Source organism: Alexandromys fortis, unplaced genomic scaffold (genome assembly GCF_014885135.2).
Source record: "Alexandromys fortis isolate MF-2015 unplaced genomic scaffold, M_Fortis_MF-2015_v1.1 scaffold_21, whole genome shotgun sequence".
Lineage (NCBI taxonomy): Eukaryota > Metazoa > Chordata > Mammalia > Rodentia > Cricetidae > Alexandromys > Alexandromys fortis.
The window spans coordinates 12,647,748-12,673,588 of NW_026067905.1; the positions used below are offsets into that span (position 1 = coordinate 12,647,748).

Sequence of the window (25,841 nt, forward strand, 5' to 3'; positions counted from 1 at the left end):
TCTATAATCCCAGCAACTGAGAGGCTGAGACAGGAGGATTGCTATGACTTCAAGGCCAGCCTGGGCTACATAGCAGACCTTGTCTCAAAAATGTGGAGCTGGAGGGATGGGTCAGTGCTTAAGAGTGATTGTTCTTGCAGAGAACCCAAGTTTGGTTTCCAGCACTTACGTCAGGCAGCCTACAGCCACCACCAACTCCCAGCTCTAGGGAATCTGATTCCCTCTGCTGGTCTCCACAGGCACTGGCACATACATGATGCATATATGTACGTGTTTATACACACATACTTAAAAATAAAAATAAGTCTTTGAAAAGACCACCAGGTGCCATATTTCAACTGCGTAGACTTGAGGATGATTGTTAAGTTGGCTGCATTGCTAATTGGGCCCAATACAAGTTAGTTTGGGACAAGCTCTTGTTATGTAGCCTGAGCTGGGCTTGAACTCAAAACAGTCCCCCTGCCTCAACCTCAGAGTGCTGAAATTCCTAGTCTGAGCTACCGTACCTGGCTTATAGCTTTAAAAAAAGAGTACTCCATTATCTGCTTTATTTATAGTGAATAAATTAAATTCTAGGACCTGTGAGATGCCGTAAGGAATAAGGGCTCTTGTCGCCCCAGCTGACAACCTGAATTCAGTCCTGGAACCCACTTGGTGGAAGGTGGGAGTTGACTCCCTCAGTTGTTCCTTGGCCTCCACGTTGTGCTGTGGTATTTGTATGCCCATCAGTAAATAAATAAGTATCAGTAAATAAAATAAAAACAGTATCAGTAAATAAATAAGTCAGTGTCAGATTCCCTGGTTTGGTCATTTGAAATCAGGATGAAGTAATGAATGAAATAAAAAAAGAAGTAGCTGAGAGGAGAGTGGGCATTAATTTAGCCCACAGTATTAATTATGTGTATGGGACAAGGCCTTGTTATGTGATCTACTTCCTGCTGTTAGGGGCACACCCCAGTCTTAACCCTGGTTTGAAGGTAGATATCCCACTGTGTCTCAGGTCTCTGATCGTTACTTATGCCCTGCTGGGGACAATGGAAGGGAACGTGTAGTGGGAAAGTCGGGCTTACATTGTATTCTTTCCTGTTTCATACCCTCGGTGGGGAATTCTTTTCTACCAGTGTGCTTTACCCTTATGCCTTCACCCATCAAAATAATACACCACAGTCCTCAAATTCTAGCTCATTCTTCTGACCACAGTTTTCCTACCCCCTTGCTTTGAATATGTCCTCCTCATCTTGTACGCCTAAGTTTTTAGTCTATGATTTGATTGATTGATTAATTAATGATTGATTGATTGAGGTACTAGGAGGTAAACCTATGTCCTACACATGTTAGGCAATCCCTCTCCTAACCCTGAGCATCATCGCTAGTCCCATTTATTTGTTTGTTTAACAGAGATTTTGTTTTGTTTTGTTTTTGTTTTTCGAGACAGGGTTTCTCTGTGGCTTTGGAGCCTGTCCTGGAACTAGCTCTGTAGACCAGGCTGGTCTTGAACTCACAGAGATCCGCCTACCTCTGCCTCCCGAGTGCTGGGATTAAAGGCATGCGCCACCACCGCCCGGCTAACAGATCTTGTTTAGAGACCTTGAACCCAACTCTGTGGCCCAGGCCTCAGCTGGCAGCCTTCTGCCTCCTGTTTGCGATTACAGGGTCTGTAGCAGGGTTCCCTGCATTGATGTGTAGTGCTTTGTTCTAAATGAATCATTACAGCTAACTGATAAACTTGTGATTTGATTCAAATGCCCTTGAGTTGGCAGTTGTTGACTGGGACTAGTAGCTTACTTGGTAGAGTGCCTTCTTACACACACGGAGCCCTGGGTTTGATCCTCACACTTCTGCCCAAACTGTCCATTTTTGCTTTGTTCCTGTAGACTTCCAGTCACTTTTTACTTGGCAATGCAGGTCTGGCTGTGTTCTTTGAAATCTCCTCTCTCGTTTACTTAAGTGCATAGATGTACAACTCTAGTCTGCCTTGGAGACTTTTGGGAAAGTCAGGTCATTGGTCTTTTTATTTTATCATTTGAAAAAAACTAGAAAGCTTCTACCCTTGAATGTTCAGCCTTTCAGGTAACGATGAAAGAGGGTCCACACGGACCAGAGCGGAAGATGTGTTGGGTTTAGTGTAGACTAACGGGGGCTGGGCTGCTTCACCTGCTTGCGCGGCTCTGCCCTCGCACTGGTTTCTCTCCCTGTTGTACAGGGTGATACAGGTCTCAGTTAGACACCTTGGAGCCCTGCGTCAGGTGGTGTCCATGGTAAGGACCGCCCCAGTTTCAGAGGTGTTGAAGACCTCTGCTGAGGTGCTCTATTTTATTTTATTACTTTGTGGGGGGCTTGGGAATTATTTATTTATTTATTTTGTGACAAGATTTAATCTTATAGCCCAGATTGGCTTTAAACGTGACAGTCCTCCTGCCTCGGCCTCCCAAGTGCTGGGACTGTAGGCACAGATCACTGGACCGCACTTACTGCTGTAGTCTATTTCGTGGTTAATGAAACCAAAACCCCAGAACAGTCAAAGGATAGTGACTTCCTGACACTGCTTGAGGAACACTTTCCATGTGTCCTGAAATCGGAATAGACATCCCCTCTTCTCCCTTCCTGTCACTCCCCCATCCCTCCCCTCTGGAAGCTGTCTCATGTTACCCCGGCCAGACTCAGACCCACTGTGAGGTTGAGGATTGTGTTGAACTCTGAGCTTCGTGTCACCATCTCTCAGTCGCTGTATTCATGGCATGTGCCGAGTCCGGAGAGGAAATGTTTTGATCTTAGTATCACACAAAAATCGGCTTTAATCTAAATTAAAGACTTTCAAAACTGAGAAGCGATCTGGGATGATGGCATACACTGTGACGTGGAGGTAGGAGGGCGAGGAACCAAGCTTGAGGCCTGGGCATTTGAGATGCCGCCCCAAAACAGTGCAAACAACAGAGCGACCCTGTGAGAGAAGACGCTCTGATTTCTCTTCTGGTTGTATAGCTTACCTTTACTAGGAAAGTGCCCACAGTTTAAGATCTCACCCTATTGTTACATTGCCACACCACTTGGCTTTATGAGCAGGAGGAATCTGCTTTCTCCACAGTTTTCTCTCATCATAGGGATGGTATAGGCTCATTGCAGAGAACCCCTAAGAGAAACATAAAGAAGTAATATCTATCAACTAAATGCCTGCCACCAGGAAATAACATTTCGGCTTATTTCCCTCCTGACAGCTTTTCCTTTCCCTGTCATGCACGCAGTTCCATGCAGATGGATTGTGCAGAGTTTGCATCTATCTATATAGGGAGGATATGCCTTTATATGCTCGTATATGCTCATTGCTGTGCGTGTTAGTTTGCATATTGTCCTTAATATTTTGTGCTTGTGTATCATATGTGTATTATATGTGATCTTAAAGTGTTTTCATTACAGTTCTTTGTGTGGATGTCGTATTTGTTAACTATGAGGAATATATTTTTACTACTTTTCTAATCTTCTAGAATTTTCACAAAGACCAATGAAATGAAAGAGTTGATGGAGACCATGAGAGTAAAATCTGCTACCCTTTGGTAACTGGGTGTGGCAGCACACACCTGTAATCACTAGGCTGAAACATTTCAAGTTCAAGGTTAGCCTGGGCTACCGCAGGGTTTCTGCTGCTGTGAAGAGATGCCATGGCCGTGGCAACTCTGATAAATGAAAGCATTTAACTGGGGCTGGCTTATAGCTCAGAGGCTTGTTGTCATCGTGACCGGAAGCATGGTGTGCAGGCAGAAGTGGTGCTGGCACAGGAGCGAGAGTTCTACATCCGGATCCGCAGGCAGCAGGAAATGAGAATGCAACTGGGCCTGGCTTGAGATTCTGAAACCTCAAAGTTCACCCCCAGTGACACACTTCCTTCAACAAAGCCACACCTCCTAATAGTGCCATTTCCTGGGAGCCTATGGGGGCCATTTTTATTCAAATCACCATAGGTACATAGTAAAACTCTGTCTTTAATAATACTAAACAAACTAACAAAACATTTGAAAGATAAATAGGTTCCTGGGCGGTGGTGGCACTTACCTTTAATCCCAGCACTGGGAGGCAGAGGCAGGTGGATGGCTCATTCTGTGAGGTCGAGGCCAGCCTGGTCTCCAGGGTGAGTTCCAGGACAGGCTCCAAAGCTACAGAGATACTTCTGTCTCAAAAGAACAAAAAAGGACTAGGTATTTAAGTGGAAGATTAAGGTGGATAAATATGTTTCAGCTTAGTTTGGGCTGATTAAAATGAGATTAAGAATATTATGTAGACTAAATTTTGTGATAGCCCAGTGCTAATTTCGATACAGGGTCTCTATCTCAGGTAGGCCTTAAACTCACTTTGTAGCTAAGGATGACCTTGAATTTCTGATCTCTTGCCTCCACCTTGTAATGCCGGGAAGCCAGGCTTACAAAATCATGTCTGGTTTATGCTGTGCTGAGATCAGTCCCCAGGCCTCCTGAGTTCCTGAATGTTAGGTAAGCGGTCTACCATCTGATCTACATCCACAGCTGCTCCCTGCCCCGTTTCAGGTTTTGAGGCAGAAGCTCAAACTGTTAGCTTAGGCTGGTCTCAAACTGGAAGGAAGCAAACTTCCTGCTGTGTTTTCCCAAGTACTAGGATTACTGCTCTGTGCCTCCATGTCCTGCTTGTAACACTTTGCTTAAGTCTTTGCTTTCAAACAAAATGCTTTTGATTTAGCCTGAATAGGGCTTTCCTTCTTATTAGGTTATCCACCATTAGTTTACATGCTTACATTGACTTTTTTTAAAATTTTTTTAATTGTTTTTATTGAGCTATATAGACTTTATTTTTTTAGATAGGGTCTCTATGTAGCTTTGGCTGTCTTGGAACTCTCTATGTAGACCAGGCTGGCCTCAGACTCACAGGGTCCACCTGCCTCTGCCTCCCATACACATTTCTATTTTATGATTTTTTTCCCCTCCCTAAAATTTTGTTGGTTTTTGTTTTGTTTTGTTGATGGTACCAATTATATATACAGAAAATAGTTCAGATAATGTGTGGTAGAAAGCAATATAGTAATAATGAAATCTGAGGTTGTGTGGACGATATTTTCCCAACCAGCAGCTGACAAGTTCTGGGATTTGCACACACCACTTTACCCACCTCTTTTACTAACCCCTCCCGACTCCAGGCTGGAGCACAGGACCTTGCTCCAGCTAAGCAAGCATCTTATCACTGAGCTACGGCCCTAGCCCTTCAGTTGAGTTTTTTAAACTTAGATTTCCCATGTGTAAAATAAATATTATAATGTTCATTTGTTTTCAAGGCTGGAGATAATGTATAAAAGCTCCCAGAGATATGTCATACGTACTCATCTAATGAACAGTAGTCACGTGGTTTTCAAGCCCCTTTCCTTCATAGCTTCTAGGGGAAAAGTCAGTGAGGTGTTTGGTTTTGTGTTTTAATAACCACTTTCTACATCTTTTATAACAAAGACTGAATTAATCCACCATGGCGTGTGTAGGTTTGGTACTGGTTGGTTCCACAGTTATTTGAAAATTGCAAAGACACTTTTATGAGTGCCGGATGCATGATATACAAATAGAGGTGGTATTTGTCAAGACAGGGTGGCCCATGCCTGTAAGCTCAGCACCTGGGAGGCTGAGGCAGGAGATCACCCCCAGTTTGATGTCAGTCTGGGCAAAAGATCAAAAAAAAAAAAACAAAAACAACCAATCGACCAAGATACTGAAAGTCATTGGGGAAGGCAAATGGAAAAAGAGAGAACTTTAGAAAAGGAGTTAGGTACAATGAAGGAAAAGGACAAGGAGCATCTTTCCAGGGCAGACCCTGGAGTCAGGGGCACATTTGACCCAGATTCCTGCCCCCCCCCCCCCATGCCTGCTTTGTCTAGAAGGGTTGGGTTTCTGATCCTGCTACAACCTCTGTGCCACAACCTCTTTCCATGAGGTTGAAAGGTTCCCTGGGCCGAGCCAGGCACTGAGTCAGAGCCACCAAACAATTCTTAGACTCCTAGGGGCCTTGTGGAGTCAGCATAATCCTTCTTAAAGCCATCTTTGAGGAAGTTATGAGTCCTGTGTCCTGTGGCGTTTGAGATGCTAAAAAAACTGCCCTGATTGGTTTGCGCTGGGGCTGCTTCTCCCAGCCTGCTTGGAAGTTTTTCAGCCTTTGGAAGAATTATTTGATTCATCCACAGATGACTCTGTTTTCTCATTTCAGAACTCAGTCCGATGTAGCTTCAGCCTGGAGGCTTTCTATAGAAGCTGCTTTCTGAGGTGTGGCTGTGAGCGCGTTTGTAAATCTGTGCCTAAAATGTCCGTCCATTCCCACCCGGATACCTATCTCATTCCTGAGCGTGTGCTTTTATTATGTAGGTTCCCAACCACAGGATCTTTGTTCCCCATTCTTGGACTCTTCTGGGTGATCTAATTCAGCTGCTTGCTTAAAATAGAAGGTTCATGTGAGCCTCAAAACACAGTGCATTTGTTTGCTGGGTTTCTGTTCGTTTGCTTTTTGTTGTTTGAAACAGCATTTTATTCTGTAGCTCTGGGTGGCTTGGGTACAGAATGGCTAGCAATCCTCCTGCTACAGTCCCGAGTGTTGGGGTGGTTACTAGATTATTTAAACACCTTGCTTTTCTAGTCATTGTCCTCTCCCTCAGCATCTGTCCACCCCTCGAGGACCACTGGCTGAGGGAAGTTAGTACGCACAGAGGCGAGTTTGAGAGGTCAAGTCAGTGGAAAAGCCCCAGCTAATGCCATGTCCCTTCAGCTACTCAGACTTCATTCGGACTAACTGTGCTCACATTTTGAATTCTAAATAACAGTTTTGTGTGCTAGGAGAACGTGAAAGGCAGGAGCAGCCCCTCCATTAGCTGTCCTCTCACAAAGGGAGTGGCAGTAGAGTCACCAGTGTCATCTGAGGATTTCTGCAGGGAGTTTAAGAAACTTCCTGGTCTCCACAGAGGCAGTGTTCTTGAGTCCACTGGCAGCAGCTTCTGTTGACTATTTTTTGTTAATTTTTCTTATTATTTTTATTGAGTTATATATTTTTCTCCGTTTCCTTTCCTTCCTCCCCTCTCTGACTTTTAATTCCTCAGAGAAAGACAGACATTAAAATATGAGCATTAGGCAGCAAATTATAATACCGTATATAAAGTGCTACATTTAAATGATTGTCTTAGGCTGGGCGGTGTGGCGCACTCTATTAAGTGCTCGGGAGGCAGAGGCAGGCGGATCTCTGAGTTCGAGGCCAGTCTGGTCTATAAGAGCTAGTTTCAGGACAGGTTCTAAAGCTATAGAGAAACCCTGTCTCGAAAAACCAATACATACATACATACATAAGAAGAAAAAGAAGAAAAGATTGTCTTGGATTCCTGAAGTGCCCACGTACAAATTTGAGTTCAGGGGGAATGAAAGGCAGGCGTTAATCCTGTTGGAATGCTCTGCACCCCTTCTGGGGTGTCAGAAAACTTGACGCTTTCTGCTTTACACTGGTTGTCACACCAATGCCTGTCTTCTCATGCTGCCCCTGTTGTCCTTTCTCTGTGACACTGTTTCTCCTCATTGTCAGACAAAAGCAAGGGCTCTGCATTCATCTGGCAAGCAGTGCATAAGGAGTAAGAGCTATGTCGTACTGGGTGTGCCGGCACCTGCCTGGGATCTGTACTCGGCAGGTGAGAGCAGGAGGGTTGGTTGCCTTGAGTTAGGGGCTGTTCTGGGCTACAGCATGATTCTGTCTTAAACAAGAAAAAAATAGACTCATCAATTTTTGTTATTTTATAATGCGTGTGTGTGTGTGTGTGTGTGTGTGTGTGTGTGTATAACACTCACGTGCCACGGTGCACATCTGAAGGTCAGGGGAGTTAGTGCTCTTTCTCTAGTCAGGGTTCCCAGCAACTGAACTTGGGTTGCTAGGCTCGCACTGCGACAGTTTTCCAGCTGAACGGTCATGGTGCCTGCCTGCCCCTGCCCACTTCTGCCCACCTCTGCCCACCTCTGCCCGCCTCTGCCCGCCTCTGCTCTGACTCAAATTTAGCTGTAGCTGAAGGGAGGAAGACTTGACTAAGCAGCTTTTACTGACATTTGTATAACTTCTTTAACAACAGCGTGCAAGGAGTGCTGAAAGGGGTGGCTTGGAAGCCTTTCCCTTGTTTCAAGAACCTGGGCTTCTCTTCAGTGCTGAGCGAAATTGAGATTTGACTCCAAGCACAGGGAAGCCGCGGCCTTACACACATGGCTTGTCCCCTGCACCCTTCTGCCCGTCCCTGACCTTAGCACTTAGCACTTTCTGCTTCAACAATGAAAAACTCCATTCTAGAACTTGCCAAGGGCATTGCACTGCTCACTCCACAAGGACAGGGTGCTGGGTTCATGTGTTTATTATTGCCTCCCTAGTTAGTGCCTCGGAGTGCCCCAAATTTGTCCTAGTCCTGGGTGGGATCAAAAGATCCTGCCCCTTCCCTCTCAGTATATTTCTCCATTAGAAAAAAAAAATCACTTTACTTTTTAAAATTTATTTTAGGGCCAGGTGTGGTGGCACATGACTTTAACCCAGCACTGAGGCAGAGCCGTAGCATCTGTGAGAGTGTGGTGGCATATTCCCACTATCCTGCTGCCCTTGTTTAATTGCGTGCATAGGCATGTCTAGGCTTTTGTTTTACTTGCTCACTCCTATTTGTTTCTTTATTATTATTTTGAAACAGGGTCTCACTAGAATATCCCAGGCTGTTCTAGAACTCTGTGTAGCTCAGCCTGATCTCAAAATTATACCATTCCTTTTGTGTCAATGTATTGTAACCTGAAAAAATGACATATATATTCATAATATATAAATATTTTCAAAAACTGCAAGTATTTATCTTAAAATATTAAGGACAGGGCTGGAGAGATAGCTCAGAGGTTAAGAGCACTGACTGCTCTTCCAGAGGTCCTGTGTTCAATTCCCAGCAACCACATGGTGGCTCACAACCATCTGTAATGAGATCTGGTGCCCTCTTCTGGCCTGCAAGTATACATGCAAGCAGAACACTGTATATGTAATAAATAAATCTTTAAAAAAAAATATTAAGGACAGCTAGAGGCCCAAATAACAATTGTGTATAATTTTTATTTGTGTATATTTTGAGACAGAGACACCTCCTGCCTCTGCCTCCTGTGTGTCTGGATTACATGTGTGCACCACTTCACATGGTTCTACATATCTATTTTCATAAGATTTTGTATGTATAGATGTGTATATATAACATGCGCACACACTCTTAACTTTTATGAATATGTATGGCAGTATTTAGCTATATAACACATACATATTCATGATGTTCTTTCTTGTTTTTATTGTTTGGTTTTTCAAGACAGGGTTTCTTTGTGTAGGCTTAGCTGTCCTGGAACTAGCTCTGTAGACCAGACTATCCTTTAACTCACAGAGGGCTGCTTGCTTCTGCCTCCTAAGTGCTGGGATCAAAGGCATGTGCCACCATGACTTTATTCATGTTTTATGGTTAGCTAAATACATAGTTATGGAGATAGGAATAAATATTATATAAACATAGCTATGATGCAAAATGACATGCATTAAAATGTAAATTGTGAGGGTTAGAGAGATGGCTCAGTGGTTAAGAGCATTGTTAATCTTGCAGAGGACTGGAATTTGGTTCCTAGCACCAACATGGTAGTTCATAACCATCCATAACTCTAGCTCCTAGGGATCTGATGCCCTCTTCTGACCTCTGCAGACACTAGGCGTGTGCATGGTATTTATAGACACATGCAGGCAAAACACATATAAGAAGATAAATGTTTTTAAAAAATGGTTTAGAATATTCGTTATGGGAACTTAGGGGCAAAGGGATTTGTTTAGGAAAAAAGACTGTGGTAATTACATAATATAGACATAATGTATTGATTTTTGTTTTCTAAATAAAACTATTAAAAGAATGTTCTCATTTTTATCTGCTGTGGTGTATGTGTTTGGGGGCAGGGTCTTAGTCCAGGTGGCCTCACACTTGCTCTGCCTCTCCCTTCCATTTCTCCCATCATGCCCCTCTGATGTTAGTGTCCTTCCTGGATGCTCGTTTACCAGGCGGTCCTTCAGTATCCTTGGGGATGTAGGCATATTGCCAGGCATGGTGGCACGTGACTGATCCCAGCACTTTGGAGGTGAGGGCTTGGAAGATCAAGGTCGTTTGTCTACATAGCAACTTTGAGGGAGGAAAAGAGAGTAGAAAGGCCACAGGTATATATTTTCTTTTTTTGGGGGGCGGGGGTTTAAGGCAGGGTTTCTCTGTGGTTTTGGGGCCTGTCCTGGAACTAGTTCTTGTAGACCAGGCTGGTCTCGAACTCACAGAGATCCGCCTGCCTCTGCCTCCCGAGTGCTGGGATTAAAGGCGTGCGCCACCATCGCCCGGCCTACTGTGTTTTCATACATGTCTGAAACTACAAATCAACGATAGAAATTATTTTTTCTGCTTTGACTCCTGTGAGCTCACTTGTTTAGTACGGCTTTCCGTCGACCCACACTTTAAGGGACCCTCAGAGAAACGTCAGTGACCCACAAGCAAACGCTGACATTTTTATTTATTTGTTTAAACTTTAGGAACTGAAGCCACTGTTTCTGAAGGAAGTTGGTTGTCACTTTGATGATTTTGTGACCAATCTTATTGAAAAGTCTGCATCTCTGGACAATGGTGGGTGTGCTCTTACAACCTTCTCCATTCTTGAAGAAATGAAAAACAACCACAGAGCCAAGTGAGTATGTGTGTTGTTGTCTCCCAGTGTAGACATCTCCTCCAGCCAGCTCCGTGGTCAGAATGTGGAGTGCAGTGGAAATGCCCCGGGTCACACCTGTCACCACTTCTACAATTTCTTTTTTATATTTTTTATCTTTTGAGTCAGTTTCTCACTATGTTGCCTTGGCTGGCCTGGATCCCTATGTGGATCAGGCTGGCCTCGAACTCACAGAGAGTTGCCTGCCTCTGCCTTCTGAGTGCTGGGGTTAAAGGTTTTTTTTCCCTTCTTCTTTTTTTTTTTTTTTTTTTGGTTTTTCGAGACAGGGTTTCTCTGTGGTTTTGGAGCCTGTCCTGGAACTAGCTCTTGTAGACCAGGCTGGTCTCAAACTCACAGAGATCCGCCTGCCTCTGCCTCCCGAGTGCTGGGATTAAAGGCGTGCGCCACCACCGCCCGGCTTCCCTTCTTAATATAGGGTCCCATTTATTTTATTTTATTTACTATCATAGCTTATTTTATTTATTTATTTATTTATTTATTTATTTATTTATTTATTTTGGTTTTTTGAGACAAGGTTTCTCTGTGTAACTGCCCTGGCTGTCCTGGAACTCGCTTTGTAGACCAGGCTGGCCTTGATTAAATTCACAGATTATCTGTCTCTGCCCCCGAGTGCTGGGGTTTAAGGGTGTGCGTTACCACTGCCTGGTTAACTTAATTTTTTTTTTACATTCATCTATTTTGTTTGTTTGTATGTATGTGTGTATGTTTGTATATATGTATGTGTATGTGGGGGCATGCAGTCCACAGTGGACAAGTAGAGGTCAGAGGACAGTTTTTGATTGGCAGTTCTCTCCTTCCACCCTGTGGATCCCAGATTGAATTAAGGTTGTCAGGTTCGGTGACGAATGTCTTTACCTGCTGAGCTGTAACACTGACCCAGTATGGGTTTTATAATGTGGGTACAAAACCTTAAACAAGCCCCTCGTGGTGAGGTAGATGCCACAGCTATCCGCATGTTACAGATTAGTGCAGCTATGCGAGATACCGCATCAGGGATCTACCCGGGAGTCTGCTTCAGAGTCCTTGATGTAACCACATCCTTCCCATGCCTGTTGTACTCTATTTGGTGTGTACTCGTAGTAAAGTACCCTGCAGTTAGTATGTGTTTAGAGGGAAGGCATCAACGGCTACTGTGTGCTACTTTGCCCTTGTGTGCTCCCTGCTAGTCTCTCCTGGAGAATGGTTGTGAGTGTAATAGCCAACGGCAGTGCCCTAATAAGATGGTATGTGAGGCACTAAACGTGTTTTATCTCCCAAAAGCAGCTGATATGATGAGGAAGCTAGCTGTTGGGATTGTTGCAAGTGTCCCATAAACATCAGGTCAAGAGATGCTGCCAAGCCTGAATTCAATCCTTGGTTTAACCTGGTGAAAGGAGAGAACTGACTCCCTGCAAGTTGTCCTCTGGTCTCTCTACACATGTGTGGTCTACCCTGCCCCAAATAAGACATTAACTAAAATGTTAAAAGTAAACAAGCATCAGGCAGTGTGGAGGATGCATCAATAGCAGTGTGCAGTGTGGAGGACACATCAGTAGCAGTGTGCAGTGTGGAGGACACGTCAATAGCAGTGTGCAGTGTGGAGGACACATCAGTAGCAGTGTGCAGTGTGGAGGACACGTCAATAGCAGTGTGCAGTGTGGAGGACACGTCAATAGCAGTGTGCAGTGTGGTGGTACATCACCTCCGGGTCTTTCAGGATGGGTGGTTCAGGGTCTGCCTTACCATGGGCTAGAAATGGAATCTCTGGTGCTTCAGTTAGACATCTGGCATAGCTCCTACCTAAGTAAGTATACATGCACCCACTCCACAGCACTGCCAGGAGTGCTGAGATAATGTGCATAAAACCCTCAACATAAGCTGGGCGGTGGTGGCGCACGCCTTTTAATCCCAGCACTCGGGAGGCAGAGGCAGGCGGATCTCTGGGAGTTTGAGGGCAGACTGGTCTACAAGAGCTAGTTCTAGGACAGGAACCAAAAGCTACAGAGAAACCCTGTCTCGAAAAAAAAAAAAAAAAAAAAAAAAAAAAAAAAAAAAAAAAAACCAACATAGTACTCGATTGGATGGGGAAAGGCAAGCAAGGAATGTTAGCCAGTACACTTGCTGGTAAGTACACTTTTGCTCCTGCGATTAAGCTTCTTATTGTTCTTCTACTATCTATGTTTTAATTTTTTTTCTTTTACAGAGATCTGAGAGCACCTCCAGAACAAGGGAAGATCTTTATTGCAAGGCGGTCTCTGTTAGAGTGAGTGATTTTTGCTTTTGTTAATTATTAGTTTGATTTAGGAAGGAAAAACTGTCTTGATTTATAGACTTTCTGGTCTGTCTGTCTTTCTATCTAGTTTGTTTCAAGACCATATAAGTCATGAACTTTGATGTTTTTATGTTCCTTCTCGCCTATCTTCTAGTTCTCTTTCTGGCTTCTTTGGAAAAGTTAGATATAAAAGCAGCTAACTATCTTTTGAGAAATTCTTTGAAGTTGTGTTACACAGAATTGTTTATCAAGAGAGTTAGCAGAAGAAAATTTGGAGAGAATTTTGGATTTGCTGCTGTCTTAGGGTTTCTATTGCTGTGAAGAGATACCATGACCACAGCAACTCTTACAAGGTAAACACTTAGTTGGGGTGGCTTAAGTTTCAGAGTCCATTATCATCATGGCGCAGCATGGCAGTGTGCAGGCAGACAGTGCTGGAGAAGTAGCCTTGTTCTGCATCTTGACATGCAGGCAACAGGAAGTGAACTGAGACACTCATTGTGGCTTGAGCATATATGGGACCTCACAACCCTCTGCCTCAGAGACACTGCCTCCAACAAGGCCACACCCACTCCAATAAAACCACACCTCCTAATAGTGTCACTCCCATTGAGGGCCATTTTCTTTCTAACTACCACAACTGCCTTCTTAATGTGTGTGTGTTTTCCTTTGATTCTTGATAGTTTTCTTTTTAAAATTCCATGATTATCTAGTCTCTTTAAAATTGAATGCAATGAATGCATTGTACTGACTTAATTCATGAACCAAAGCAAAAGGTGCACTTTGGATGGGAGATGGCTGTTTCTTCTTTCCTGTTATTAGTCACTGATAAGTCCCCTACTTATTCAGCTATTCATTGGGATATTGATGAAGTTTACCAGCATTAGGAGAGAGCATTTGGTTGATGAAAATTGTGTCAGGTGCTGTGATGTGCCTTCCTTTAAAAATGAACCTTGTTTATGAAAACTTACTTTATAAGCCAAATTGGGGTGTGGTTCCTAACCTTGATGTGAAGGACAGAGTTTTCTATATTCTGTTCATGTTGTCCTTTAAAGCAATTGGGCCGTGTTCTTTTTAAAATTTATAATCTGAGAAAAATGCAAGCTTTCCACAAAGAAGGAAGAGTCACTATTTAAACATTTTAACATAAGAATTACATTATTTAAAATTAATAAAATGAAGGGGGCTATAGTTCGGTGATAGAGTACTTACCTAGGCATGCATGAAACCCAGAGTTTAGGCCTCATTAATGAGAAGGGAGGAAAGGGAAAAACAAGGGAGGAGAGAAATGTTATCAGTATACTTGAATTTAGCCGGGTGGTGGTAGCGCATGACAGGTGGATCTCTGTGTGTTCAAGGCCAGCCTGGTCTACAAGAGCTAGTTCCAGGACAGGCTCCAAAGCTAGAGTGAAACCCTGCCTTGAAAAACCATAAATAAACAAACAGATAAATGAATAAATAAATTAGACTTGAACTTAAAAAAATAGAAATGTGACCAAAGAAATGGCTTAGCTAGGCTTTTGTTAAGAGTTTGAAGAGCCATTATGCAGAGGTTTAAGAATATCTTAGATCCTTCAAAGTCATTTAGAAGCCGCACATACTTCCCATACAGAGCCAGTTGGATAGAGAAGATGCTGACTGAGGAAGAGTCACCCAGAGGGTTTTTCTGCTAAAAGGCAAACAGCCAGTCTGAAGGACTGCAGCAGGCCAGCAGAAAGTAAACAGCGCTGGTTAAGGTTTAAGTTGGTGGGCGGTAGGTAGCTGGCCGCCATCGTCATAAAGGAACACAGACTTTGTCAAGTTTGTAAAGCCGAATCGGCTCCGGAGACTTGGAATAAAAGAGCCTGTGTCCTTCCTTTCTGGCGGCCCGCATTTGCCCACACAGAAAACAGCTCCCAGTGGGTTTCCTAGACGGAGACTGCTGCTCTGGGGTAGCCATGCTGTGTTCCGTGAATCAGTATCCTATTTTGGAAAGAAAGTTTAAGAACCTGCTTTTTTTTTACCTTGATTGTATCATTTAATTTCTGTATATTCCAGGTTTATACTGTGCTCTTTTGAGTTTTTAAAATGATCTCTCAAAGAGTAGATTGAACATCTTGTAAACTGCTTTAAAAAGTATCATTGTTGTGCGGTACTTTAAAATTAAATATAGATGATTAACTCATGATTTGCTTGACCTACATTTGCAGTGAACTGTTTGAAGTGGACCACATCAGAACAATCTACCACATGTTCATTGCTCTCCTCATCCTCTTCATCCTCAGCACGCTCGTGGTAGATTACATTGATGAAGGAAGGTAAGACAGGCGGGAAGGTGTCTGGCCAGCGGATGTGTGAAATGACTATTCTCATTTGCTTAAAATAATTCCAGGACAGCTGCATTAGTGCTGAGTTTCTCCTCCTAAAACTAAAAGAAAGAGTTCAGTCACTCATCAATGTCATCATCAATTTTTTTTCCTGAGGAAGTAGTCCAGCTACACACTGGCTGAAGGTGACCTTGAACTCTTGATCTTCCTTTCCTCCAACCAAGTGCTTGGAAGACAGGTCTATACTGCTGCTCCTGGTCAACCATGCTGTAATTCTCAACAGCTGAACTATACTCACGGCTCTTTTAAAGTGCTTGCTTGTTCTCTTGTTCTCTCTCTCTCTCTCTCTCTCTCTCTCTCATGCATAATTACATAAGGCCATTTTTGTGCAAGTATATAGTGTTCCTTGATCTTACTTTCCCCATATGGCAGCTGCCCACCTCTCTCTACTCCCTCCTCTTAGTCCCCTTTGTTTCCCAGTTTGCTTCTACTTTCCTGTCATCTGCACATACACGCTCTTTAGTGTCTCAAGTCTAGAACCCACAAATGATAGAAAACGTGTAATATAAATAACTTTTTCTGAGGTTGACATAATTCCCTTAATAAGATTATGTCCAGTTGCACTTGTTTTCCTACAAATGATAAAACTTCATTTCATTGTGTACATATACCACGTTTCCTTACGTGTCCTCCATTGATGGACACTTAGTTTGGTCGGTAACCTAGCTGTTGTGAGCACTGCTGTAATAAACACACGTGACATGTTGATACCCGTGACCTTGGTATGTGAATGTTGCAGTATTTATAAAAGTTGAAAGCTGTGGGTATATATGTGTGTGAGAGAGAGCATTTTAAGTTCTGTACGTTCATTGCGTATCAATCATTCACTCCTTTTTACTTTTCTCCCTCCGCAGGCTGGTACTTGAGTTCAATCTCCTGGCCTACGCCTTTGGCAAACTGCCTACTGTTATTTGGACTTGGTGGTCCATGTTCCTGTCTACACTCTCAATCCCCTATTTCCTGTTCCAACATTGGGCCCATGGCTACAGCAAGAGTTCTCATCCACTGATCTATTCCCTTGTCCACGGCTTTTTCTTCTTAGTCTTTCAGCTCGGAATCCTAGGTTTTATCCCAACATATGTTGTGCTAGCGTATACACTGCCTCCAGCCTCCCGGTTCATTGTTATACTTGAGCAGGTAAGGATTTGAGTGGCACTCGGAATGAAGCTATGCCTACTTACCTAAGAACAACAATGATCCAGTACTGGTGCTGTTATTAACTGATGCGAGCACTGGATATGTGTTTATATGTATCTATTACCATTATTTGTGGAATTGAAGGGATTTTGAGTCAGGGGCTCATGTATATCCAGTTAAGTTCTAATTTTCCTGCTGTCTGCTCCCAAATCCTGGGATTGCAGGTAACGCAATTGAATTGAAGTGTTTACCTGGGTCATATCATTTTAAAGAATTTGTTCTACTTCAGTTATCTGGAGCTGAAATAAGTTATATGGAACTATTTTTGAAAGAAGTTTTGAAATACTTTTTGGAAAAGCTTTTGGATGAAGTGCTGAACTCACCATGTCCTCATGTAGCTACTCTTGTTGAAATGAGACATACATTTTAATTTGGTTGTCCTACACTCCGGGGGTTTTCTGGCTTGTGTTGACCAATGGAAAGGAACATTGTTTGAGCTTTTCCTTTACAGTGCCAGGAGAGAGTCAGGCGGGACCTCCACCTCTGAGCTACACTCAGCCCTTGAACAGACTTTTTCTTTGTGGTTTTTTCATGACAGGGTTTCTTTATGAAACAGTCCTGGCTGTTCTGGAACTCACTCTGTAGACCCAGCTGGCCTTGAACTCACAGAAACCCACCTACCTGCCCCTGCCTCTTCAAGTGCTATGTTTAAAGGCAAGCGCCACCACTGCCCAGCCCTTGAACAGATTTTTAACTTCTCAATATTATATTTTTTTAATAAACAAATAAGACTTCTGTTAGGTACAAAATAATTGAAGAGATTATATATCTTTCTCTGCAAGGTTTTTTTTTTCCCTTTATAAAGGCTAACGAGTTGGTATGTGCAAATTTAAGTTTTGTGTGAATGTTACCCAGTGCAGTTTTAGAGTTACTTATAGGAGACAGACAGTGCTGGGATTGACTGCCCCCTCCTTTGGCAGATCCGTTTGGTAATGAAGGCCCACTCGTTCGTCAGAGAGAATGTGCCGAGAGTACTCAATGCAGCCAAGGAGAAATCAAGTATGTAACTCTTCACCTAAAAGGACTATTGATGGGGTATTTCATCTTTTTGCATGCTGGAATGACATTGTATTCTGTAGAGAGTATATTTTATTCTGTGCATGGGATCCATATTGATTTGGAAGACTCATTAGTTCCTGTTTTGTTTTGTCCCTTTATCTACAATGCAAAAAAATGTATCTTTAGGCTCCTGTAAATGGAATGTTCATAGCCTCACTCCACCTGTGTCTGCTTACTTTGCAAATTGTAGCTTCCCTCTGTAGTCCCAGTAATGGCCTAAAGAGATTGGCAGTACCGGGTTATAGCATGAATAACAAGTCATTTAATAGACCAGGAAGAAGCACAGGCGCCAGGAGGTCATGCTGTTCTCAGTTCTTCTTCTCTTATTCCTTCTTGTTTTCTTCCTCCTCCTCTTGCTCCTGCTCCTCCTAACCCCCCACCCCACCCCCAACAGGGTTTCTCTGTGCAGTCCTGGCTGGCCTTAACTTACAGATGTTCATCTGCCCCTGACTCCCAAATGTGAGTGCTGGGATTAAAGGCGTGCACCACCACTCCCTGGCTAGCCCTGTTCTTGCTTCCTTTTTCGGTTCTTCTAGTTTGCTGGGAGAAGTCAAAGATCTTGTAATCCTTTTTTAGGCACAGTTCCAGTACCCACAGTCAACCAGTACCTGTACTTCCTGTTTGCTCCTACACTTATTTACCGCGACAGCTATCCGAGGTAACCTTGGGGGAGATGTGCGGAGCCCAGGGGTGCTCCAAGTGAGGGGACAGCTTTGGAGGAGGGTAGTTCATACAGGGCTATAGAGAGTACTGAATGCCTTCAGTGGTCATTCTAGCGGCTGGTTCTAATGACTAATTCTTGATAGAATTACGTAATTTTGTTATGGTTTTGGTGTTAAATTTTTGGTAGTGGGGGATTAGAGATCAAATTCAAGGCTTTGTGGCCTGCTAAGCTATTCCATTATTCCATAAATGATTCTGTGTAGAAAAATATCGTTAGGTTATTTACATTGTAGATAAAGGACAGAATAGAAATAGTTCATTGCTTATTACAGAGAACCCGTTTTTCTTCTTTTCAGGACTCCTACTGTAAGATGGGGTTACGTTGCTATGCAGTTTTTACAGGTAACTTTTTAAGGACTGCTTAACATGATGATTGGTACATTTTATTTTTTTTTGATTTTTATTTATTAAAAATGGGCCTTTTAAAAAAGTATATGCTTTATTTTATGGTCATTGTTGTTTTGTCTACATGTATATCTGTATGAGGGTGTCAGAAATCCTGACACTGGAGTTACAGACAAGTGTGAGCTGCCATGTGGGTGCTGGGGATTGAACCTGGGTCCTGGAAGATCAGCCAGTGCTCTTAACTGCTGAGCTATCTGTTCAGCCCCATAAATCTTTTGAGATGGGATTTCTCTATTATGTAGCTCTGACTGTTCTGGAACACTCTGTATAGACCAGGCTGACCTCGAATTCACCGAGGTCTCCCAGCTTTTGCCTCCCAAGTGCTGGATTAAAGGCGTGGTCGTTATGGCTGGCCCTTTTTTTAAAAATAAATAAATAAATAAAAATAAAAAATCTATTTAAAATGTTGAGCCAGGGGTGGTGACTCATGCAATTGACCTTAATACTTGGAAGAGGAGTTTTGAATTCTATAATCAACCAGGACTTGACTATAGTGAATACCTGTCTCCAAAACCTAAAGGTGGCAAAGTATGTCATAAGCACTTCAGGAATGTGCTCTGTTAAGGCTAAACCTTTCAAGCTACCCCAATGCAGGCGATGTGTGTGCTTTGCCCATTAAAGGAGAGTATTTAAGGTAATTTTGTTTGGTTATTTTAGTAAGAACCTAGATAGATTTCCTTTTCCCTTTTCTGGGTGGTGTTGTATGCATGGGGGTTTGCTTTGAACCCCCCATTTCTTCCTCACTCATTTTGAGAACTATAAATCCCAGAAACTACCATTTTAAATTCTATTTAAGACAAATATTCAGCTGTAAAATGAGTTATTTTATTGCAGACTTCATAAACAGGTTCTTCATAGTCTTCTAAAAATGCGATTTGGGCCAGGTGTGGTAACATGTGTCTATAAACTCAGTACTCAGGATGCTGAGGCAGAAGGATTGTTGAGTTTGAATCCAGCTTGAGCTACATAGCAAGATGTGATCTAAAAAGTAATTTAGTAAATTATTAAGAAAAGTCATGGTGGAAATGAGGCTTGAGTATCTCTCTGGAGGAGTGGGGCCATCCTCTAGATACTGGGGTTTAATGAAATATGTGTAAGCATTAGTTGTATGTGTATTTCCTTTGGAGGAAGACATGTCCTCCTTTTTATGAAGCCGTCATTGTTTTCTTTGTTGTGTTTCAGGTTTTTGGCTGCCTGTTTTATGTATACTACATCTTTGAGAGACTCTGTGCCCCATTGTTCCGGAATATTAAACAGGAGCCCTTCAGCGCTCGTGTTCTGGTCCTGTGTGTATTTAACTCCATCTTGCCAGGTAACCTGGGCACTCCTTAATTTGTCCATCCATATATATAGTCAGGAAGACAGCAGGAAGCTGCCCTCTAGGTACCTTCAGTTCCCTGCTTTTTCCTGTGAACTTAGCTCCACATAAACCCTGCCACCACTTCTTCATCTGCTCCAGAAGTGAAAAGCCCTCCTGGTTTCACTTCTCACTTCAGTCTGCTTCCTCTGGCAGTGTTATGTCCACATTTATGTGTTTCTTCCTTTTCCTCTTCGGTTCTCTATAATCTCGACTCTCACCTGGCCACCAAATACCCAAACCTAAAGTCGCCAGTAACCTCTTGATAGGTGGTTTAGCTGTTTTCCAGACTGACCTCTAGGAGACACAGGTTGCACTGGCCACATTTTGAAGTCTCAGTTGGCCACTTTCTTACCTTTCTTCTTTTCATCATGCCTTGTCTCTTAGCTTCATTCGCTCCATGTACTTTTTTTTGGTAACACGCAGGTTCCCACTGTGCCAGTGCTGAGGACTCAGCTGTAGACACACAAACTCTGTACTTCAGGGAGCTTGCGCTTCAGAGCTTCTTTGACTTAGCCTGGTCTCTGCTTACTACTGATGTCACCATCTCCCTTTCCTGTCTTTTAGATAGATGTCCCTAGACAAGGATACACACACACACACACACACACACACACACACACACACACACACACACAAACTTACCTCACTTGACTGCAAACTCCTTGAGATTAAGGATCATATTTTAAGATTATTTATGTATTTTTATTTTTTGCATGTTAGTGTTTGCCTGAATATATGAGTACCATGTGCTTACAGTAGCTTTGGAGACTAGAAGAGGGTATCAAATTCCCTGAGACTGGAGTCGCAGACAGTAGTGAGCTACCACGTGGGTGCCGGAACCTCTGGAAGAGCAGTCTCTGCTCTTAACCACTGAGATCTTTCCAGCCCCAAGTATCATATTTTAAAGCCACTTTTAGTTTATCCTGTCCTGTCCAGCAAACACTGTATGAATCTGTTTTGAATGAAATAGGTGGGCATGCAATGAGTATTTCCCAGTACAGTGTGAAAGTACCATGTGCATAGAACAGCCTGGGGGCTTTGTTTCTCGTCTTAGAGATGACATTCAGCATTGGGCACTGGAAATATGCTGGAGAATAAAAAAAAATACTGTGTGAAGAAAAGTGATGGGAAGGATTTTTGACAGAAGGACAGATAGAAAGACCTGGGAAGGATGTTTGGACAGAAGGACAGATAGAAAGACCTGGGAAGGATTTTTGACAGAAGGACAGATAGAAAGGCCTGGGATATCTTGGAATGTCAGAAGTCCTGTTGTAGGTGGTGTTTGCACCCAGGGAGAGTTAAAGGGTCTTGGGTAACAAGTTCAGCTATATGTCCAGGCATTTCTTTAAAACAGGCTGGAATCACCTATTTTCTGTCAAAATAACATAGAAATAAATTACCATTTTTAAAAAGTAAAACAACAGAACCCCTAGCTTTCCAAAGTGTACTACTATATCACCTCTGGAGTGGGTGACCTGGAAACCAGCAGGCTTTGCGGCAGCATCCCAGGTAAAAATACACTGGTGTGTTGTTCATGATGGCTGGCTGTAAGCTGTTCAGAAGACTCTTCAGATTGTCGCTCTTGTTTTCAGGGGTGCTGATGCTGTTCCTTACGTTTTTTGCCTTTTTGCACTGCTGGCTCAATGCCTTTGCTGAGATGTTACGCTTTGGTGACAGGATGTTTTATAAGGTATTATATGCTTGCTCTCATCTTCTCATGTTATGTTTTCTCTCTAATATCTGTATTTAAAACAGGATTCCTCTGTGTAGCTGTGACTGTCCTGGAAGTCACTGTGTAGACCAGGCTGACCTTGAACTCTAGAGATCTGTCTGCCTCTGCCTCCTGAGTATTGGGATTAATGGCATGCACCACCATCTTGGCATTTCTAATCAATTAGAAAAAGAAATTATTGGGATTGGGGGGTCAGGGCACACATGAAGCACGAATGCATGTGTGTTTGAGTCGTGCTGTAGGCTTGGCCTCCTGAGCTAGCCTGCCTGCTGTCACGTTCCATTTATTTCCATATTGCTAAGTCGAGCTTTGTTGACAGTGTTACCAGCTTTTTGACACAAATTTCATGAGATAATTTTGTTCTCCTAGTCTCCCCAATGTTAAGTCTGAAATTCTGATACATGTATAGTTAGAGTAACCTACTGACACCTGTTCCCTTTGGATAGCAAGTGATTGCTGTTACATTCATCAGCTCAGCACTCAGGAGGCTGAAGCAGGAGGATTACCACGAATCCCAGGCCAGCCTGGGCTATAGTAGAGTAAAAGCTTGTCTTGGCCTTTCTTCTTCCCACCCCCACAAAGAACATATGGCCTCTGTTGGCTCCTGTGAGTACTGGTGATTGCGGTAGGAACTGTTTACCAGAGGGCGTTATGCCAGCTCCTCACTGGGCCTTTCAAATGGCTGCTGGATTTTATGAAGTGGCCTCAGCAGGTTAGCCCATTTAAAACTGCTGAGTGGTTCCCAAGGGAAATAAATGGCTTCCTTCATTTCCAAAGATGTTATTTCTGCTTCAAATGGCATTCTTAGACTTGTAAAGCTGGCCATGTCACGTTTTATTGTTCCGACTTCATCTCCACTACTCCTTTCTCAAAGACAATAAATGTGGATGGCAGATTTGGGTGTCTGATTCTATTAATGTCTTACCTTCAAATTGGGAGCAAGAAATACAAAGGGACATTAGAAACCACCACCTCACTCCCTTCATAATTAAATGTTTCCTGGTCCCAGTCAGCCTGTTCACATGCGTGCTCAGTTCTCTTATGTTTAACAAGGTAGAGAGGAAGTTTACTGATGGCTGCGGAGGCAAACATTAGATGTAAATGGTTGTGTGTTATGTATTCCATCATAACATACTAGATAATGAGACAAAATGCCCTCAGAGTCTTAAGCCATGTTTAGCTCTAACATACATTAGTATTGACTACTAACTGCTCAAATGCCTTTTGAGATTCTAGCATCAGTGTGTGGGCTAACATTTTTATCATAATGACGACCTTCAGGCATTTTGTCAGGCAGTACTCTTTGGAAATGGCCAGGGCATTAGCTGTGTGTGTGACTTTATACCTTTCCTTTTCTCTCAGGACTGGTGGAACTCTACGTCATACTCCAACTACTACAGGACCTGGAATGTGGTGGTCCATGACTGGCTCTACTACTATGCATACAAGGACCTGCTCTGGGTAAACAGCAAGACCTAGTTGATGTTATGTAAGAAATGGGGATTCTGAGGAGCCTGGAGAGATGGCTCAGTGGTTGCTGTGAGTGCTTGCTGCTCTTGCAGGGAACAGAACCCACATTGGGCAACTTAAAACCACATGCAACTGCAGTTCCAGGGGATTGGATAACTTCCTCTGGCCTCTGCATGCATGTGGCCTATGCATATACACATAAAAATACAGTAAGTTAATCTTTATGAAAAAGTCCAGCATGTTGGCACACACCTCCCAGCACTTGGGAGGCAGAGGCAGATGGATCTCTGAGTTCAAGGCCAGGCTGGTCTGTTGACTGAGTTTTCTGTCCCACCTGGTCCTGTAGCCTTTCAGTCTCAAAGAAACACACAGAGGTCTACATTAATTATAAACTGATTGGCCTATTAGCTCAGGCTTCTTATTAACTCGATATCCCCTCTCCTCAGCCCACCACACCCACTTTCATTTGGATTTGTTTGTTAAAAGTAGAGAGCTACTGTGAATTTTCATCCCGTCAACCAGAGACTATTATATAAGCCATGTTTTGGAGCATAATGTACTCAGAGTAACTAAGTATAGCTTGTACTTCTCGTTAACACTGGTGACTCTGAAGCAATTCTCATTGTTAAGCAAGAGTGTGTCATCTGCCTCAGTGACTGACGGCTAAGGAAACAGGCATGTGTCAGACTGAGTTCTCTCACTCATTCATATTGAAGTCCCATGTTGGGCTGAGGCAAGTCTTTTTTTTTTTTTCTTCGTTCTGGAAGGGGTGCTTGCCCAGTGTTTTATACAGTGTCCCTCTGACAGATGAAATTTGAACCTGGTATGGTCACGTGAGCACTTGGAAGGTGGAGGTAAACGATCAAGAGTTCAAGACTAGCCTGCAGTACATGAACCTGGCTCAGCAGTGTTTCTCGAGCTTTTCAGAATAGCATCACAACCTGGAGACCAGGCCCTCAACTCATGAGCCTTTAGGCAACACTTCATATCCAAACTAGAACATTGAGCATGTTTTTGTAATTATTTTTAATAGGTTTGGATTAACCTAAGGTATAGGCTTAGAAAGTCAAATATAACTAAGTAGGTGCCTTTAGTGTGTGGTAATCATCTCTTATCGTTCATGCTTACTGTTTATTTTTGAAGTTACTAACTCTTGGATATTTTCTTTGTACCTTAGTTTTTCTCGAAGAGGTTCAAGTCTGCCGCCATGTTGGCTGTCTTCGCCTTGTCTGCGGTCGTGCATGAATACGCCCTCGCTGTCTGCTTGAGCTATTTCTACCCAGTGCTCTTTGTCCTCTTCATGTTCTTTGGAAGTGAGTGATGTGGCCCGCTGTGGGTGCTGGCTGCTGCACTAACGGAGACAGCGAAACGGGAAGGAAACTATGACGTCACTTTAGAGAAGCTAGGTGGTCATACCATTTCAAGGCAGCCTGTTAGCCAGTGTCAGAACACTGATGGAGTAATTCAGTGCAGTTGTGTCTGCAGGTGTTTACACACTGGAGGGAGGGTGTGAAATAGGTGGCCTCTTGGGGACCAATCACAAACACTGTCACTGTGCAACTCCTGAAAACAGTTTCATGTTTGAGTGTCTGGAGAGGAATCCATGAGATTCCTGGCATGAGGCCAGGCAGTGGTCGTCTTTAATCCCAGCACTTGGGAGGCAGAGACAAGCAGATCTTTGTGAGTTTGAGGCCAACTTGATCTACAGAACAAGATCCAGAACAGGCTCTAAAGCTACAGAGAAACTCTGTCTCAAAAAAAAAAAAAAAAAACAAAAAACCAAAAAACTCCATGAAATATATTTTCATGTGTTCTTAGTTGAGCATCATTTACTTGTAGAGTGAGTGAGCAGGATGAAAGATGCCTATGAATGATTGATACTCACTGCTGGCAGTCAGCTGCAGGTCTGTATCTAAGCCCTAATCCCTGGTTGACTGTGGATAACTGTATTTTTGTTCTCTTTCTAACTTCAGTGGCTTTTAACTTCATTGTCAATGACAGCCGGAAAAGGCCGATCTGGAACATTATGGTATGGGCTTCTCTTTTCCTGGGCCATGGAGTCATCCTGTGCTTCTATTCTCAAGAATGGTATGCCCGCCAGCACTGTCCTCTGAAGAATGTGAGTTGCTTGTCCAGCTTGGGTGTCACCCCTGATGTAAGGGGGCTGGGGAGTGGTATTAGTTACCCCTGATGTAAGGGGGCTGGGGAGTGGTATTAGTTACCCCTGATGTAAGGGGGCTGGGGAGTGGTATTAGTTACCCCTGATGTAAGGGGGTGGTATTAGTTACCCCTGATGTAAGGGGGTGGTATTAGTTACCCCTGATGTGAGGGGGTGGTATTAGTTACCCCTGATGTGAGGGGTGGTATTAGTTACCCTGATGTGAGGGGGTGGTGTTAGTTATCCCCTGATGTAAGGGGGTGGTGTTAGTTACCCTGATGTAAGGGGGTGGTATTAGTTACCCTGATGTGAGGGGTGGTGTTAGTTACCCCTGATGTAAGGGGGTGG

The 25,841-nt window shown here is 43.2% G+C and overlaps 1 protein-coding gene across 1 annotated transcript in view; it reads left to right on the forward strand.

Annotated features, from left to right (window-relative positions):
* Window positions 1-25,841, forward strand: part of Soat1 (sterol O-acyltransferase 1) — a 46,981-nt gene that overhangs the window by 19,083 nt on the left and 2,057 nt on the right. Inside the window, exons 4-15 of the mRNA XM_050135328.1 lie at window positions 10,582-10,733; window positions 12,955-13,014; window positions 15,213-15,320; window positions 16,244-16,526; window positions 17,507-17,585; window positions 18,222-18,303; window positions 18,665-18,710; window positions 19,956-20,085; window positions 21,726-21,823; window positions 23,228-23,326; window positions 24,513-24,648; window positions 25,309-25,454. Coding sequence (XP_049991285.1) covers window positions 10,582-10,733; window positions 12,955-13,014; window positions 15,213-15,320; window positions 16,244-16,526; window positions 17,507-17,585; window positions 18,222-18,303; window positions 18,665-18,710; window positions 19,956-20,085; window positions 21,726-21,823; window positions 23,228-23,326; window positions 24,513-24,648; window positions 25,309-25,454 — 1,419 coding nt within the window. The remainder of the gene's footprint in view (window positions 1-10,581; window positions 10,734-12,954; window positions 13,015-15,212; window positions 15,321-16,243; window positions 16,527-17,506; window positions 17,586-18,221; window positions 18,304-18,664; window positions 18,711-19,955; window positions 20,086-21,725; window positions 21,824-23,227; window positions 23,327-24,512; window positions 24,649-25,308; window positions 25,455-25,841) is intronic.